General features: G+C 38.1%; 1 protein-coding gene across 1 annotated transcript in view; it reads right to left on the bottom strand.

The window, feature by feature from the left end:
* SPATA6 (spermatogenesis associated 6) overlaps positions 1 to 19,465 on the bottom strand; it is a 39,616-nt gene that overhangs the window by 4,703 nt on the left and 15,448 nt on the right. Inside the window, exons 8-12 of the mRNA XM_074545839.1 lie at positions 18,437 to 18,524; positions 17,197 to 17,237; positions 15,969 to 16,141; positions 6,847 to 6,946; positions 3,227 to 3,294 (exon numbers count right to left, since the gene is read on the bottom strand). Of these exons, the coding sequence (XP_074401940.1) occupies positions 3,227 to 3,294; positions 6,847 to 6,946; positions 15,969 to 16,141; positions 17,197 to 17,237; positions 18,437 to 18,524 (470 nt within the window). The remainder of the gene's footprint in view (positions 1 to 3,226; positions 3,295 to 6,846; positions 6,947 to 15,968; positions 16,142 to 17,196; positions 17,238 to 18,436; positions 18,525 to 19,465) is intronic.

Here is a 19,465-nt window from a genome sequence, read left to right as displayed (position 1 = left end):
TGCTTTGAGAAATTATTCCTGAGATCTATGAAGTGAAATTTATACTCTGCAAATCATTACAAAACACTGACAAGTCTGAGTAGTTTATATCTCAACATCATGACTATCTGCTTCCTCTTGACACTTTCCAAACAAAGGTTTGTGTCATATAATTAAATGAGCAATTTCCCTGTAATAAAGCATGAAACAAGAAGCTCAAAAATTACCAGAAAAAATTACAACTGAGATGACATTTTTCACATCTGCTCAGAGATTTAGGCACTTAAGACACTTAAAAATTAGGACTGAGTTATCTTCAGCTTTTGCAAATGTTCTCTGGGAAATGAAACTGGAAATGTGAAGTTTAAGGTGACCATCTTCACTTAGGAAATGGATTACATTTCACAGGGAAGCTTTACAGCTTCTTATATACATGTCATTTATGAATGGTCGTGTCTTCTGCAATCAAACCAGTACTTAAAACTTCATCCTCAAGCTAGTATCAACCAAAATATGACAAAATTGAAAGAAACCTTAGGCCACACCCGTGAATACATGTATTCAGCTGCATCAAAACACAAGGTTTTCATCTGAAGTACAGAGAAGGGGAAGAAGAGGAAGATGTAGGATCAGTTTTCTAAATTCACATCTCTAAGCTTCTACTGTCCCTAAGAAAAAAACAAAAAAACAAAAAAAAAACAAAACAAAAAAAAAAAAAAAAACAAACAGAAGGAACAACTTTTGCTCAACTTTTGATTTTAAACTTCTTACATTCAAATATTAGGGTGATGCCAACCTACGCCAAATAAAACAAGACCTCTTGTATGGCTCCAACATTAAAAAGAGAGGAAGGCCACGTTCACACTTATTCAAAAAGGATCCATCATTTAAAGTCAGTCAATGGCATGGAGCAAATTTAAACCTTTTTATCATCCTGAGATAATTGTGCCTCACAGTTTGGACACAAAGAAACCAAACTACCAACCAAAATCAATACAGCAGCTATACAGGCCTGTGTCAAATGCAGGCAAGTCAACACCCTGGGGACTCATCAACAACGGAAGTTTCACCTTCTCCTTCCTGCAGTTTGTGGTACCTCACTTCTGATGGAGAATTCTCAGGCCAACAAGCAGAAACAGCACTTGTAACTATACAACAAACAGCTCTGACACTCTTTTCCTTGCAATCCATTTCCAGCAGCAGCTTTGTGCTTTTCTTCTCCTAAAAGCTGAATTTACCTCAAGACACTCAAACCCCAACACTTTAATTGCAGTAAAGACTCAAAAGTCAATGGTAAGTTCTACAAGTTCCTTATTCTGGTACTGAAAAAGTCTTGTAAAAAGGCTTAATTTTCCCTTCTCTTTTTGGAGGGATTGTGTGTTTTCGTGCATTTCCATTAGCCAGCCCCTTGTTCATGAGATACCTGGACAAAGCTACAGCCAAGGTAGGGAAGATTCCCTGTCCTGTCTCAACTGGAAACCGGCTGACAACCTGAGCTAAGCAATCTGGGAATTACACTCACAAATCATATTAACAGCAGGATTTCTGCACGCAACTCCCTGCTCTGAAATACCTGTCATATGCTTTTGTTCCCTCATACATCTCCTTTAAGAGTCCCAGAAGTTCTTTTCTGAGTGAATCATATACTAAATATTTCACAAAACACAGACCTTTTCCTTACTCCCAGTGGTTTTCAATCATCCATCCACTTTACTGCCAGCATTTGGTCGACAGTACCCTGTCCTTCCATGAACTCTGTCTCTGTCCTTGCATCCTGTTTATGAGCACTGTGGCAAGCACTCAGCAATGTGACTGTCCTCAAGGCCTCTATGTCTCACCCCCAGTGCTGCTGGCCTCTAAACCAAGGAGCAGTCCTTTCCCAGCCCAAGTGCCACACTTCATATCCCATCACTTCAGGATTCGGGAGCATTAAGGTTTATTTTCCATTTTTTTTCATGGTCTGCAGTTTCAGCGTAAATCTCAGAGTCCCAAAGCTGCCTCAAAACAAAAACTTGCACTTTCTCTCTCACAAACACATCCTAAACAATTTAATTGCCCCAGCTGTCAGGACAAAGGATAAGGGAGCAGAAAGGCTACACAGAATACAGGAGTGAGCACAGTACAGGAGACACAAATGCAGCAGCAACTTCACAACCATATGGAAGTTGGAGTAATCCCTTGCACAGAGGGGATTACAAATCACAGGGATTTTTAAAGAAGACAGCAAATCAGAAATGAACTTTTTGGAGCTTATAAATTTCAAGAAGAAGTTTGTTATGGTACCCATATTGAAATACCCTCCTTTCAGGTGTATACAGTGGTGATTTGGGGCGCCATTGTTAGAAAACAGTGTGTGATAATTAACTATCAAAATAAAGCCTTTTCTAATGGCAACACCTCTCAAATATAGCTCCTCAGTTCTAGGACTTCTCCCTTAATATAAAGAAAACCAGAAAAGCCATAGGAGCTCAAAAAAGACTTCCAATACTTAGTATCTTTCCCCCAATATGTACTCAAAACATTGTATCAAATGCTGTGTGCATACACATAGAAGATCAGTAATGGTAACTTCTACTACAGAAGTAATAAAAATCAATTTCATTGGTATCTTATAAGCAAATTATCAAATTAAACCCTGGTCATGTATGTGAGGAGCACACAGAGTAATTAATGTACAAAAACCAGGTTTATAAGATCTCAGGTTTCCAAGAAAGCTTCTGAAATACAGCATGCTGAATCACTAAACTATACCATATAAATTTGCTGTATTTTTTGGAAAATGCTTTTCTTTTCCAAATATCTGTTTTGCCAACCCCCCCCCCCCAAAAAAAAGGACAATCCAAAAACTGAGCCTCAAACCATATTACTAAATAAACTTAAATTTATTTTTGCACTCCCATAGTTTTAAAGGAAAAATAACCAAGTGATTATTTTAAGTGACATTTGCCCTCTGGTTGACAAATTCCAGAAATGTCTGCCCAAGAATCATTTTTATAGCCAAGCCCAGTTCCAAAGCTAGTGTTTTATGAAGACTATACTGACACAGTGCCAAAGAAAATCAAAGGCACAATTAATTTAACTGTATTTTGCTTTTAGGTGAGAAAGCTTAGTACGAGTAACGCCTCCTGAAACCTCTTCCCTGTGCAATACAGGACAAAGCTCAAAATGGGAAGAGAAATTTGTACCTGAATGTAAGGGGCAATACTGAGTATGATTGTTTTGTCTTGGTCAGAGAAAAACTCCATACCTGCTCCGCAGCTCACTCACAGTTAAGGGCTTATTATCTGTAGGTTCTCTTGTCTGAGGCAAATCATCCTAAAAAAACCCAGAAATCAAATTCTCATTACCTTGGTTTCTGATTACAACGATCTCATTTCAAAAATACTTTCTTTCCATTTACAGGACTATTAAAGTGCTTACATTTCTTGGGGGAGAAAGGGACAAAGTGTAATGAGCCAAATGCCATTTATGAACACTTTTAATTAAGTTCAGCACAATTCAGCTAATAATTTTCAGGTAATAAACTGGAAAGAATTTCTAGACAGTGTAGTTCTAGAGAACTATGTAGACAGCAAAAGCTTCAATAAACCCCAATAAACACATTGGCAAAATGCTATGAAACCTACTACTTCCTGCTTTTGTGTTCCTTGCAGGAAAGGGGAAAAAACACCTAAAACATATTATGTTATCTATCTCATGTGTTTTACAAGGCAGAAGCATTGCACACATCTCAATTCTTGAATTTCATATCCAAGGTTGAATACATGCTTACTGAACTTTAAAAAATAATCTGATACACTTAATGACCCTTCAGCCAGGTATTCTCAGTTGCTAGAATGCAGTTTTACCTTCCAAATGCTATCTAGACATTAATTAACCCAAATTTGCCCTCTTAAGTAAGAAAGAAACAAAACACCCATGTGGAGGGAGCCAGCTGCTCGCCTGAGATGGGATGGTAGAAATTCCAGCACACACAATCATGTTCACTCTACTCTGAAGTGCAAAGACCCTGCTTAAGGGGTGATACTAAGTGATGCTTTCAGCACAAGTCAATTGCTGTAAGGATTACTAAACAAAGTCATCTTTCATGCTATAGGAGAAATAATTGGAAAAAAGACTGCAGTAAAAATAATCACACTTGCTGGCAACACAGAACTGGGAGAAAAGACAATAAATATAGTGGTAGATGGCAATAAGATGCAGAGCAAGCTGAACAGCAGCATATGGATGAGGAAAAACCTGAGAGAATTTATTGTGGTGAAATACAAGGTAATAAGTGTGTTTGTAAACAGGAGAGCTCTCTTCCTTCAGCAGTCACAGACTACAAAGCACTGAAGAGGAAATGGGGTACAGTGATAAATAAAATTCTGCAGCATTTGCCAGAGGCAAATTATGTTCTGGAAAGCAAAAAAAAGATGGAAACATTACAATACTGTCACAATGTCACAGCAGAAGGGTACAGTGGACACCCCAAGGAATCTGCAGCAGGGCTCCAGTCACACTATTTTGCAGAGCAATATGAAAATGAAATTTTGGAAGACACAGCTGTATGCTTCTGGGAATGGTTATTTAGTATTAGGCTCTTTGGAGTGGAACAGAATAAGAGGCACTTTTTAACCTTTCAAAGTTTGAAGAGGATCTAGATTGGAGCCAGAATGTGCTCACCACATTGCCAGTACACTTGCTTTGCTACTCCCTCACTTTCAAGATGACCAATTTACCTCAGCCATCTGCTGAGAAACACCACAGCCTCCATTTTGGGCCATGTGGGGAAGCACAACCTATCTTGGTGTATTTTAAAGCACTCACTGCAAGGATATTTTATTTTTCTTTTTTGATTAGGTCAGCTGCTGTTAGCACAGCTTTCATGAGCCAGCTCTACACAACTATCTGACACCACAAGACTTCTCTGTAGCATCCTTGCCTTCCTTTTGCTCAGTGGAAGAAAACAAAGTGAGAAAAATGGTCCTTTGCCATCACTGGTTTGATCAGGTGGGTAATTAAATACCATAATAGCTGGATTTTTTTAGGCCAGAAACACAAGGTTTTCCAACAGAAGAGGACACAGTATCATCTCTGTTTATTAATCCCTGTGAGGATTCAGCAAGTGTTTGATTCTGGAAGTGACAAGGTGAACCAAGAGAAAGCCAACAGAAAATATCACAATTCAAGAATTCCACCACAATGTTTGCAGAGTCTTTTTGACTGTATGGAGAGACCATGTAGCCAACCATCCAACTCTCCTTATCATAGTCATGGTTTACTGTTTGAGGAAAGAAGTCAAGAACCACTGGAGATGGTTCAGACTGTGCAAGTGTTCATTGCATGTAGGTGTTGAACTATCAGGAAATCCAGTTTGTTATCTTAAGTTAATTGAAACATCAGGGGAGCATTTGACATGATTTTTACCCATTCTGAGTGGCTGAAACACAGAAAAATGTCATGGGAATCCTCTATTTGAGAGGCAGCAGCTCACAAAATCATAACATTCGTATAATAACTCAGGGAGGTACAGCATGAACTAGATCAAACAATCTTAGTATGGATGAGACAAGGTTTTTCTGAGTTAAAAACAAAACCCACAACAACTAAGCTAAAAATGAACATTGAACAGAAATGAGAAAATAATCAGATTAAGTGAGAATGAGGTGAGACAATGAGAATGAGGTGAGACAATGAGCTGCCCAATATGGCTAAATCTGGGGACATGAATAAACAAACAAGTAAACAACTAAAGAAATAAATAAGGAATTCAGAGTGAAGACAGATGTTCTTCAATCCATCTTGCAGGACAGGATCAAGACCACAAAGATCACTTCTGCCCTGGGTTTCCTGTAGCCAGGGGTGTCCCCCCATCCCAGGTATCTCCATCTGCCCTTGCTGTGGGGAATGTGAGGGGGGACATCAGGGCATCATCTCACACTTTTTATCCCACTCCCACTGAAACAGGGAACTGCAGCTGAGGGGAAAGGTGGACAGCTGGGGACAGCAGCAACCTGAAACTGCACCAAAAGCAGATTTCTGTCAACATTCTATTTTCTAAGAGAGAAACTGAAGCAAAAAAAGTTGTCTTTCTCCACTTTAGGAGACTTATGTCTCTTCTACCCCATCAATAACATTTCTGAGTTAGAATGCCAGAGCTCCTCATCATCCTAAATCATAATCATCATTATCATCATTGAATCATAATCATCTCTCATCCTTACAACCTTTTTATTCTACCTTTCTTTTGCCTCACCTCACACTCAAGATTCTAAATTCTCTGCAGATGAACAATCTTCTTATTCAGCTGGTACAATGCTCTGGCATTTTTTTGAGAAACTGTGTTTCTCAAAATCACAATAGGAAAAAATTTGTCTGTCTAAAACCACACCTCAAAATTTCATCAAAGGTAAAATATTCTGTTCCTGGGTGTAATCTCATTAGATAAAGAGCTCTGTTCATTGAAAGCCAGGTAATTTAGGGGGAAAAAAAAAATCACACATCTGAAGAATAATATTAGCTCTAGAAACAGCTGGATACATGCAGCTGCTGATGTACAGCTGCACAACATGTTAAGCCTTGATGTTCTACACATCTGTAACATTTGTTGCTTAAATTGGGAGTGGAGAATCAGAATATAAAAAATCCCACACTCCAATATAATTGTTCTCAGTAAGCCATGAGAGGGTTGCCTGTACTACTTCATAAAGGTGAAAGATAAGGAGGCTTCTGAAATCAGTGTGAAGCAGTTGAGCTCACACACCAATCCCATCTTTCTACAATCAAGGCTGTCCCAAAGGACAACATTATAATAAATCCAAGGCACAATTCTCTTTTTCAGCCATTTTGGAGAAGGGAAAAGATTGAGTTTGCAGTCAAACTTACAAATATGAGGCGCTGTCTAGCTCTGTGTGTCCTTAAAATATTTTTCACTCTTTTATGGATCTCATCAATATTTGCTGGTGAAGGCCAACCAGTGCCAAATCTGCAAGAGGAAGAGGAAAAACAAAGTGAAGAAATATTTTCTTGTTGAAAAAGTCTATGATTCAGATTTCTTTTTCCTTTTAATTATGAAGCATGCATTACCTCCTTCTGTTTGGAACACACACAATGTTTCGATTTGATTCTTCTCCTCTGGAGTACAAGTAAAGAAAAGCAGTGCATAAACAGTGCATAAACATAAATAGCCACAACACCAACAGAAGATGAAAAACATAGAAAATGTTGATGATTTTGTAACTTGAGAAATATTTCTGTAATGTTTGTGTGGCCCCTACAGAATAAAAAAGCTACACTATTCCCAGTGATCAGGTTTCATTTGCCTCTCTTTAAAGGAAGTGTTGCACACATGAAGTTCTTTTCACTGGAATAAATCAAAAGGAAGGTAACTCAATTGCATGCAAATTGGAAAACACATGGAGTCAAAAACTTGCAATTGCAACCTTTATTTCACAAGAGGAACTGCATTTTAAGTTTTTTTTTTTTTTATTTTAAAAGCTAGGTAGCTGCTTGGTATAAGTAATTTAAACCAAACAGCAACTTTTGGATTTTACCTTCTTATGTTTTGGATTACTTATTTCCACTTTACTAAAAAGAGCCCTGCTCATTCTTCTCAGAAGCTCATCCTTCTGAGCAAGTTCAGAAACTGACAGAAATTTCATATCAATAATTATTCTCAGTCTCTTAAGGGAGGCAACAAAGATTTTGAGAACATGATTGTTTACATGCCAACTATGTTATTACATTAAAAAATGTATTTTTTTAAAAGAGAGACATCAACAGAAGGAAAGAATAATTGGTGTGAAGCTATGAAATGCTTACTTACACAAGCTCATCACACTGGAAAGAGAGCACCAAATGAAGATTATGCATCTTCATTTCAATGTTGCCCAAGCTCTGAGAGCTTGACTTGGCACCCAGAAAAGCTCCTGATGTGGCACCATGCCAAAGTGAGCACGGGTCACTGGTGAGCTGTGAGCTGGCAGGGCAGGCTCTGCAATCTGAGCCGGGAACAGCAGCAGCACGGAGCTGCAGCAGGAGCACCAGCAACACTGAAGGGCTTTGGTGGCTTCCCAAATTTGATGCAGTGCAGAAACAGCATGACTCTGAGGGCTGAGATTCCACAGTTTGCCAGCTTTTCTGCCCTCCTCTCTCTCAGCTATCACATTCCCTGCATTATCCAGTCTATCACACTCAAATCCCCAGTCTGATCGTGCCTGGCTCAGTTCACCTTCACCAAACCTCCAGAAATTTCAATACAGCCAAGGAACTGCTCAGCTCCTTTCAAAAAGAACAAACCAAGTACACAGAGAAAGCTTCAGTGCAAAACAAGCAGACTAGCAATGTAAAAATTAATGGAAGCAGGATCCCCAAAGTGGGAAGTGACAGATTATCTTGAAGGTTGCAGGCAGGGCATAGAGTTCTTTGCAATCTTTTGGATCATTCCTTTTATTACCAGAGACAGAGACTGAAATATAACTAGAAAGTGACCATTTTTCTGCTTTTGAGTAATCTTCTTGTATGCTCTTTTATTTAAGCAACTCATTTGGATTCACTTATTTTTGTTTGTATGTCCAAAATATCTCTCTCTTTGTTCTAAACAGCACCAGTATTTTCAGCTTATTTATGAGTTTCTTTAAATCAATTCACCTACTTGAAAATGCTTCTATTTTTCTTCAGGAAAGGGTGCCAAGAAATGACACAATATTGGAAATATATAACATATAATCTATATGGGGATGTTTCTAATGATTTTATTGTTATTTATCCTTGGATCACTACAAGCAGCAATTTTCACCAAGCTGACTACAGAATTCAAATGACTGTCCTGAGAATTTTACAATTAATTCCAAACCCAAGAGCATGTATGGCAAATTCATGCCGTGCAATTGTTTTGCACACTAGAATCCAGCAATCTGTTACACTAAAAGATGTCACCTAACTTCTTGTAAAAGAAAGTAAAATGGCTTGAGAATTTTGTTAGGAGAGAAAAGCACTGCCTTTAAAGAAACAGAAGTGTGAGTCCCTTAAGCAGAGGGGAATGTTCATTTTCCTAATGCAGTCAAACCCCATTTGATGTACTGCATTACAATGCATGTGCTCTACCACCTGTGTTATGAAAAAAAACCCCACATTTTCTTTTTTTAAAGGAAGAGAGGTAAGGGAAAGGGTCTGCAGTGATGCTATCATCTAATGGCTTCCCATTAGAATTTACAACATTTACTGATATTAAAGGACCTCTGAAATGCATGTTTAAAAATCTGCATCCTAGATGCAGTAAGAGTGAGTCATTTCCCACTTGACAAATAAAAGATAGAGCCATGAAGTCATGGCATTTTCCCTTATTTATACAGCAGCTGCTGTTCTTCCAGCACTCAGGTGGCTTGCTCTGAGAAGTTGGAATAGATTGCCTTTGGGAAATAAATTTTATGAAATTCGTATGTAAGACTTCAGGTCATTGTTATTAATCGTAAATTTACAAATATCCTTGGAGATAAATGTATTTACTTTTGGGGAAAAAAAAGAAAACCCAGCTTGCTATTGTATTCAGTTAGAAAATACATGGCTATGTCTGCAGGAAGAAGATTTAAGTACTTAATTCGAGAACTATTAAATTCTTTCTCCAGGTGATTTTATGGATCAGTCCACTAGTGTGCGCTGTGGTATAACAAATGTCGGCTCCTCACCCAGACCCCCAAACTTCATTTACCAAAAAAAAAAAAAAAAAAAGAAAAAAAAGAAAAAATCAAAACCTTAAGTGTGATTAAAAATGGTATCAGCTTCTTTTTAATTAGCTTTTCTAGTATTTTTATTGCCTAATTTTAGCAACAACTATCGGGTCTAATCCACGTTTAAAGAATACTGTTAATATTTGCCAACTGAAATGCAACTTTAATAAAATCATGCCTGAAATGCAAACTAAAATAAAATCATGCCTGAAATACAAAAACTATAATCTGAAGTGCAACCTTTTTATGATATTCTAACTCTCCTATTGGAAATAATTTATAAAACAGGTTTTATTGCACAGTTTCTAGGACTATAAATACAGGGATTCCATTTGCCCAAAATCACCAATAACAACCCTTTAAAATCACCAGTTACTTATTTATGTGATTAAGGTGTCACTATCATACTGCAGCGTTCAAAGGAAAGTCATTTCATTTCAATGACTGTTTGTCCTGATAAACGAAATAAACTCCTACAGCTGTATTCTTTGTCATACTTTCAATTTTCCCTGGGACTTGCAAACATTCTGCAGTTACATCAGTTTAAATTGTTTATTGATTCCAATAGATTGTATAAACACTTTGGAAATATAGCTCAGTGACCTAGAAAAAGCCAGATCAATCAGAGAACTTTTCAAGATTAATTTCAAAGATGTTGTGTTGAGTCCGATCAAGGAAACAGAACCATTTTCCCTTGTAATGTGACTAAAAGGCATTTATTTTCTTTTATGAGATAAGGATTTTTTTAAGGTCATACAGACAACATCTACCTTGATGAAAAAAAAGAAGAAGCCAAACAGACAGTGTAGATTTTGTGCTAAAGACTATTTTCATGTATAATTTTATCCGTTAGGATGAAACACTCCATTAGAAATGCAAACAGGATACATCCACCCATGTACTCTACTCAAACAGCAGCTTGCAAACTTGAGAGCTGTAATAAATAGGAATTTTTAAATGTCAGACAATCCAATCATCCACTTGCACATAGCAAAAACATTAATATCACATTTCAGCAGGAGATGTTAATACATTTCACATCAGCAGAATTAATGCCAGAACCTTGTGCAGAGTATTTGCTGTGGCTCTCGTGACCCCTTCCCCCACCACAGCACTCCCCTGCCTTGGGAACAATTCTGTGCATGTGGCCTCCACGAGAATTCATCAGCTTCAAAGACACAGTCCTCATGCTGAGCAAAGCCACATACAAGGACAAACCATCACAGGACAGAAATCAATGAAGTCCTGTAATACCAGATTCACAACTGCAGAGAACACTGCTGTAATTGGGGGGAAGAGGGAGTAAGAACACTTAAAGCTGAGTATAACCTGAAAAAAACCACAATCTGCAAGAATTTACACATGGAACAGGAGAGAGCCTCAACAAAACCAAAAATATTTAACTCTGAAATAAAAAACCCACTCCATGTATTTTATATCTATGCAGGTATTTACTCAGCATTCATAGCAGGGAAGGACATTGCTTTACTCTCATTTTAGAGACATGAGGAGGTAATTCAGCAGGATGGACCTGGTCTGCAGTGCATGCTGCTCTGTAAGGAGGCACAACAGAAAAGCTGGGCTACACTTCAGGGTTTTCCTGGTCTATTTAGTCAAGGACACAATTTGGTTAGCTTCTTTTTTAAAAGTGAAAGGCTATGATGCAGCCCTGAAGTGTTTTAGAGGCTCTGTTTGTACATAGAAGCCTGAATTGTAATGAAGTTACACCAACACAAACCCCCTCCATTCTCACAATGCTGGAACTGGGGGAGGGTGGCTGCTTTCACAGTGGCAGGATATTACTACAAAGCAAGAACAACCACACACAGACAGGGCCTTAAATCAAGAGCACAGATGCCTAAATATTTGGAAGCAGAAGCTGACAGCTTAACTGTGCACCAATTTGCCCTCCCTCTTCAGCAGGACATGAAAAAAAAAGTAAAATTTCTCATGCTTTCTACGTAGCTTCTCTTACTTTCAAATCCCTGTTTATAGATGGGCCTTGAAGCACTTGAGACACATTCAGTGTTGAGTTCTTAAATTAGTAAATGCTTTTTTCCCCCCTCCTTTCCATATCCAGCCCTTACAACTGTGGTAATATACATCATGTAAAAAGTGAAACTTAATGGCAGCCAGCTTCCGAAATTTCAATGAAAGTCAATACTCCAGCTGAGCAGTTGCTCCCAAAAGGTTGAAGTCATTGTGGTACTAAATCATTAGTTTGTCACAAATTGGCTGCACCTCCTTATGCTCTTTGCAAGATTTTCCATTACCTTCTATCTTCTCTGAATTTATTAATTTATACACAAAATGGCTCTGACAGCAATCAATTTCAGATTTACTTACTGCTGCAGCAAAATCAACCAATGAAGATGACAAATAGTACAGATTTTGGTCAAAAATATGAAACAAGGCTTAGGTATTGCTCACTTTCATCAAATCTAGTATGAAATAAATTATATTCAAGTGCTGATTCCAGAAGTTAATATTTAAAGAATGCAAAAGAAGTAAACTTTCCCAAGAGATGAGACTGATAGACCCCAAACCTTCCTACCAAAGAAAATTCCAAAAATCAGAAATAACGACTTTTAAATGGCTAGAAACAGACAGGAAACCAAGGTGCAGCCTCTCCTGAGAGCAAGCTTTTTCCTAAGAAGTCTGTAATATTTTTTCTGTGTTCTACTTTTTAGCAGGAGATCTCAAAACTTAAAACATATGCTCTCACAGAAGCAAACCCTGCCTCAGGATGCATGCCAGTCTCTAAAATATCAGGTGAACCACCTGTTTCTGGTTTTTGCTGTGGAATAAAATAACCCTCAAGGTCCTGGGATGATTGTTTTCAAGATCACTGAAGCTAAAAATTCTGGTAACTGATGTTTTCAAGGACTTCACATAGGATTTAATATTTCATTAATATCTATTAGTATCTGTCATTATATCTATCATTACCAGTATCTAACTTCATGCTGTTATTTCCCCTAGTACTAGGAAAATGAGAATATAAAAAGATGGTAGTAAAACAATACAGGAATATTACAGAAGGGCATCTGATCCAGACACTTAACCTCTGTCTCACTTCAAAGAGAACTTAGGTTTTTGTTAAATTTTATAGCAGGTAAGATCACATTTCAGCAGCATAACCAGGAGAAGATGAAAAAAGCTATCGAACTGCACTTCAATCTGGAAACAAAAGTAGAAGCATGCTATTTCCAGAGCAGGAAAAAGACTCCTTTGATCCCAAATGCACAAGAAGTAGCTTTGCCTCTCACATAACAGAAATAGTCAAATACTCCCATGATTGTTGTAGTCTCTTGAGGAAAGGATTTTTCTTGTGCCAGCACACAGCTCTGTTCAAAGGACTTTTGACCTTATGGAATCCATCTCACTATTTCTCCTTTTCTTTCTGACAGGTACTTTGCTGCAGGTTTCAGTGCTGCAAGGAAGGCTTAGCTTGTAAGTCCCCAAGAAAAACGCCATTTTCTAGGAGTGTGTGAGGATGTCTGTGCACCATGAAAGCAAGGACTGGATTCCAGCTTTGCTTTCCTGAAGCAGCACTGAAAGGACAGAGTGTGAATGCTCCAGGATGCTCAGGATGCTCCTCTCTGCACAACCAACCAAACAACTGCCTTGGCACACTGTGGGGCAGGAACTCGAGGGTCTGTGAGTGCCACTGGTCTGCACAGGAGCTGCAATCAAACCCCACAGAATCATGGAATAGTGAGGGCTGGAAGGGACCTCTGGAGGTTTCTACGGCCACATCACTGCTGAGCGTCAGCTCCCAACGTCAGCAAATGCTTTCCTTAGATGTACATAATGAAAAATGTAAAAAGAAGGTATGAAAAATCAATATTCAAAACTTGGCTGTCTTGTTCAATAGTAAATCTATTTACAGTTCTGCTTCTGACTGAAATCTCAGAGGAAAGGGGAAGAGGATTGATTTGTGGTGTCTCTAGCAGGCTCGAAGAAAAGGACTGGAAACTGCCAGGGAGGATACAAAAAGGCTCAGAGGACCTTGCACAAGACCCCAATTTCTGTCTCACTGAAAAGCATTGCAGTGGTTTTACAACCACACAGCAGGGCTCTGGGACACACTCCCAAGAAGGCAGCCAGCCACTTCACACTACATTTTAAAAAAGAAAGGGAAAAGAGGGAACTAAAGGTTGAGGTGGGGAGTCAAGTTTCATATTGACTGTGGGTTGACTAGCATTAAAAACAGTAGCCTGGATATGCTAAGCAATTTGTCTTTGTAATTCAAAATAAAATTGAGGAAATAAACACCAAATACTGTGAGATAAGACTCCATATTCTTACAATTACGCTAACACTGCTTTACTTTCAGTGCACTGATTTCCTCTGTATTTCTATGATCTGAACAGCAGCGTTTGCATGCATTTCCAAACACTGACCTCTAAACCATGTTTGTTATTCCAAGTATAACTCTCAGTACACAATCAGCTAAAACCATTGTTATCTCAGAAGCATGAAACAGAGATCAATTTTTTTTAGACTATGCCCTTTATTTCTAATTTTCATTTTTCTTCTGATGACAGAAGTAAATGGTTACATATTTTACATAAAGAGATGTTACAGCTCTGAAAAGCTGAGAACATTTGCTTTAATAAGAAGAAAAAACATAATTTCACAAGATCAGAAATCTCTTTTGGAGAAAGGCTCATAAAGAGAAAAAGCAAGAACATTCAGACAAGTCAAGATTAACTGGCAGACGACTAAATTGCTATGCATGTAACAGCAGCTCACAACATACAAGACTTCCCTGCTATCAACAGAAGGCACCCCATCAGTTCTAAATAAAATGTGTATATAATTTAGCCCAAACCCCCCCAAAAAGAGTCCGGCTGAAGAAAGGATAAAAAAGTTACCATGACAATATCTCTCCCCAGATATGGGTAACTAATGCACAAACACTGTCAGAGGAGGGTGGGGAGGCAGACAAGATGACAAAGAAACCTCCCTCAAACCCCAGATACATCCTAATCTCTGTGTAACACTTTTCCAAGATGCACTATTACACAGAACAACTAACAAACAAGTTTTCAAGCAGAGGAAGATGTTAAAACACCAACTTGATCTTTGTGAGTATTAAAAATTCAGTCCCCACCTGCCATCTGTCATTTTTCTTTTTAAAGAAAAAACTGAGACAGTTTTTCTATTTTGGAAACAAGCATTAGGCTGTGTGTAGGCTGTAAAATGCAACCTGCAAGCATTGAATAACTTGGTACCAATGGCAACAGAGTGTGAACTGGTCACCAAAGGACATCCTCAGCATTTAGGATGGGGCATCAGTTCAATGCTTAGTTCCTCCCAATTATTCTATCTATTTGCTTACACAGGCCTAGCTTTTCATACAGATTTTCTGCTCCCAGAAGGACAACCAGTAACTTGCTACCTGAATGTACAAGAGGAGCACCAAGAACACGTTCTACTCAGCAGGAAGCAGGGAATACTCTCCTTGAAGGATTGAAGGGCTTAAGCATGAAACCATCTGTTGCTTTTTTGACATTTCTTCCATCCCACCCTCATAAGACACTGAAGCTGGGAAGTTGGCCCAAAATATTAACCCAGGGACTGAAATCCATCAAATTAACTTGTCCCCAAACAAGTCCCACTGGGGTCAGTGAGATAGATAAGAAAAATAATTGGAATATAGCAGTTAATATACACACAATAGCTGCAGAGGTCCACAGTTCCACTTAAAAAATTAAAATCATGATTTTATGGTTTCAAAAAAGTGAAAATATTGGAAAACAACACACTGAGTAGATTAAAGCTAGCCCAAGCATGTTATGCACACCAGTCACACATCTGAGTAGGGCACAGCCACAAGTACGTGCTCAAAAGCACCTGTGAAAAGTCAGATGGAAAAAAGGTTTCCAAGTACCCACCGTAGAGATTTTTTGCCATTTTTACATATCTGTATTTACATTCCTGAAATTCCAATCCCCTCTGAAACAGTGATGATTCACTTAAGTGATGATTTATTAATTCTCTGTTCCAGATGGACATTGGCAGCCTGAAATTTGGGATGTCACTGTTTCAGACATTTTCACTGCCATGTTACTAGGACTGTCATCATCAAGCAGAGGTGAGAGCAAACACAGCAAAAGGAGAAGCCAAACAACAACACAGCTGTTATAGGAAGATTTTTCAGTGTCTTCAGCCCTCACACCTCCAAACACGCAAACTACAGTCATGCAGGCACTGCTACCATCAGCTCATGCTCCTAATTCCAGAATGTCATGAACAAAACCAGGGCATTACCTTTCTCTCAGAGAAGATCGACTCAGCACAGAACTCAGAGACTCCTGAGCTGCTGGAAGTGCTGAACACTCCAAAGGAGCAGCAGAATGGGACTCTCTGTTGGGTGGATCTGGGCTCACATCCTCCTTGCAGACAGCAGATCTATCCAAGCCTTTTCCACTGGTGGATTTTGCCTGAAAAATATCCCATCAAACTAAAATGTATTACAAATATCAAGACGTACAATTTTCACATTTTTATTTCTCAACCTGAAAGGTTAAAGATTATGTACTCATTCAGATTGTATATTCGTGCAAAAATCCATGGTCTAAAGTAAATCAACAAGTCTCAGAAGAATCTGTTGGTAACTATCACACCATCTTGTGTGAAACTCTTCTACAACAGCCCTTTTATCAACTTTTCTGAGTGCACAATTAAAGGCTTCCCAGGAATCTCACAGATTCAGAATAATGCCTGAGAGCCTGAACAACCCATGGAACAATCCAGAGGCAGCAGGGTATATTAGACTCACACAATACACAGAACAACAGCCCGTGGTAATAAAAGTTTAGTCTGACAAAAGTGTGCTTGACATAGACATCAAGGTTTATCCTCATAATTCCCTTTCTTTCTCATGCCTATTATCATCAATTTTCCCAGCCATTAGGAAATCTAGAGGGCACACATAACTGCTTAAACCCACAATTTTTACAGTACTTCAGGAACACAGGCAAAAACTAACTAAATGAGGATGTAAAGAATGAAACCTCCCAAACCCAAAACAATCCTGATGTTAATCTCTATATTATTTTAATACACAAACAAACCAAAATATGAAAAAGAAAGGATGTGAAATAACACAACAGTGGTTTCCCAGTAGTACCAGTGCCACCTTCACACAGATTTCCAGAATGAACAATGCTCTCAGAATAACTGGTAAGGCAAATGCAAACAGCCTTTAAAGGCTCCTCTATGGCCTTGCTGCAAGCCTTAATGCCAAGGAAAAGCAAATTCTGTATGTGCAGGCATCTTTATCTTTAAAGAGTGCAAAGTTTCCTTCTAATGTTTGTAAATAATCTGTCAGCAGGCCTTAACCGGGCTAGATCAGATTTGAAATGTCCTTTTTCTTGCTTCTGATACTACAGTAGATAACATTTCAAAAATACCTATGCAAGACAATCCAAGGAAGACTGGGAAGCTCAGAGCTTCCCAAAAAATAGTGTAAGGAAAACCACTTGCAAGTACTCACTTCAGTTTTCTTGGATCTGTAGCTGTTGCGAGGAGAAGGATCTGGACAAGGAAAAAAGGTCCATGACAGAAGAAATCAAAAACACATTTGCATTTCTTAATTTCCTAAATGAAATCTTTTACAAAGCATCCTTTTTGTCCTCACAAACATTAAATCTACTTTCTTGGTCTGTTCTATCAGTTTCTACTGAACAACTCTCATACTGAGACCCAGGAAAAGCAAAAAGGGACTAAAGTGTACTGTCTGTATTTAAGATTTCTAATCCTGAGGATCTGTTCTTTTCAGAAGTTACAGTTAAGCCTCAAGACAGACAGCTGACCAAAGGCTCCTCTGGATATTAATAGAAGTAGATTTTGGTGTACTAAATATTGGCCAGAAACCACCAGCTCATTTTGAAAGTGTGCAATGGTATCAGATGATCTGGTCTGCTCCATTATCCAGCCATGACAGACTGGCAAATCTGTTCCCAAAGGGGATGTGAAACCTTTAAAATTCAGCACCCAGTGCAATGACAAAGAACAAATGTAAAATAACACGTTCATAATGATTTGCTGTATAACAAATTATAATTAGTGAGGAAATGAAATAAAAATGAGGCAGAGCACACATAAACAAATACTGATGAGACTCATTAAAATCCTCATATTGTAAGACATGTGCAATAAAATCAAGTTTTAGGGCGCTTTCTTAAATTTCTGATCCCACACTTTTTATTAAGCTCTCACTTACTGATACCAAAGGATGCTGAAGCAGATACTGGAGCACATCCTGCATGCTCATAAATAATGGTAAGTCACTGATCCACTACTCACAAACACTGCTGAAATAAACATTACCCATTTTTGAAGAAACAGAGCCCCTGAACTTCAAAATAATCAATACCCCAAGCCTGATCAACACACCCACAAACCATGGTGCAGATTTTCTCCACCATCCAACTCAACAAAAAAGGGAGTGAAACAGAGCACTTGTCTGAGCTTTGTAATTCTCTCCTATTTTCATATAATGTAGAACTACGCTCCAAGCTTCATGAGGTAAAGAACTATTCAAGGGCACCCTTTGAAGCAGTAATTTATTCAGCATTCTTCCTTTTCCTAGGAAGAACTAACAGCTTTTTCTCCATCACAGTTTTTCATAATAAATAAAAAAAACCCAAAAATAATAATAAAAAAGCCCCAAATAAAACTGCTTCCTGCAGAAATCAAAAGCAACTATGAGATATACAGCAGAAAATACTGACCATGGGGTGCCTTGGGCCAGGCTTCTGCTGTGCTTTCTCGCAGGGAACACAAGGAATGAAGTTTAGCACCAGGACTTGGTTGTCCAACCTGAAGCAAAAACACTATTAAAATACTCAGTATCAGATGTATCAATCCCTGGTTTTTCTGGTTTTGTTCATAAGACCATAACTGGTATTTTCTGCAATATTTTACTTTATTTAAATACTATTTTAGACTATTTTCATAGCACTTGGCTCATGGGCATTATAAGTATTACTGTGCATAAACAGAAACAGTGCTAGAAAGGTCGAGAAAACTCTGAATATCCTATTATTCAAAGAAAGGGAAAATGCAGACAGCTCCTCCTTCATCTGTAACGTCTGCAGTCTTTTTAAACAATTCCTGGTATCTCATATTTATTCTAAACAGCTTAGATCTCACCAAGAGAGATCTGAATCTCTTCCTAATTAAAAAGTTACATTTAATATAATCCAATTTTGATCTTCATAACACAAAATCTCCAGGCCAAAAGAGTTCTCAGCAGTAAAGATGCCCTAAAAGGAGAATTCTCAGTCTAGAAAGGCCATGACAGTGAGGACATGCTGAATTAAGAGACAAGCTTTCTCTTTTTTTTGTACAAACATAACCAAGCATTGAAAATCAATAATCAGTGTTAATGATACTATAATTAAACCGTGAACTTCACCTATAGATCAAAAACCAAAAGAATTAAACAAAAGGAGTTAAAAGAAAAATACTTGAGAGATACAGCAGATTGATTAATGATTAATGACTTATCCAGGCCATTTTGAATTTCTAAAAGGTAGCTATATGTAGAATAAAACTTCTAAACTTTGACAATATATTATTAATTAATTAGTACTGATACTAGGTAAAAATATAAGGTAGAAGCAAACTATTTAACTACTTGATTATCTAACTGGTTGTGGTAAGTGCCCAGAACTGTAGAGAAATCATAATAACACAGCACAGAATAAGAACGATCCCATTTCTGCCCCTACAAATTCAAAGTGATTTTCTAAAATCAG

Source organism: Zonotrichia albicollis, chromosome 8 (genome assembly GCF_047830755.1).
Source record: "Zonotrichia albicollis isolate bZonAlb1 chromosome 8, bZonAlb1.hap1, whole genome shotgun sequence".
Lineage (NCBI taxonomy): Eukaryota > Metazoa > Chordata > Aves > Passeriformes > Passerellidae > Zonotrichia > Zonotrichia albicollis.
The sequence above is the reverse complement of the archived record's forward strand: the minus strand, read 5'-3'. Positions and strand labels throughout refer to the sequence as shown.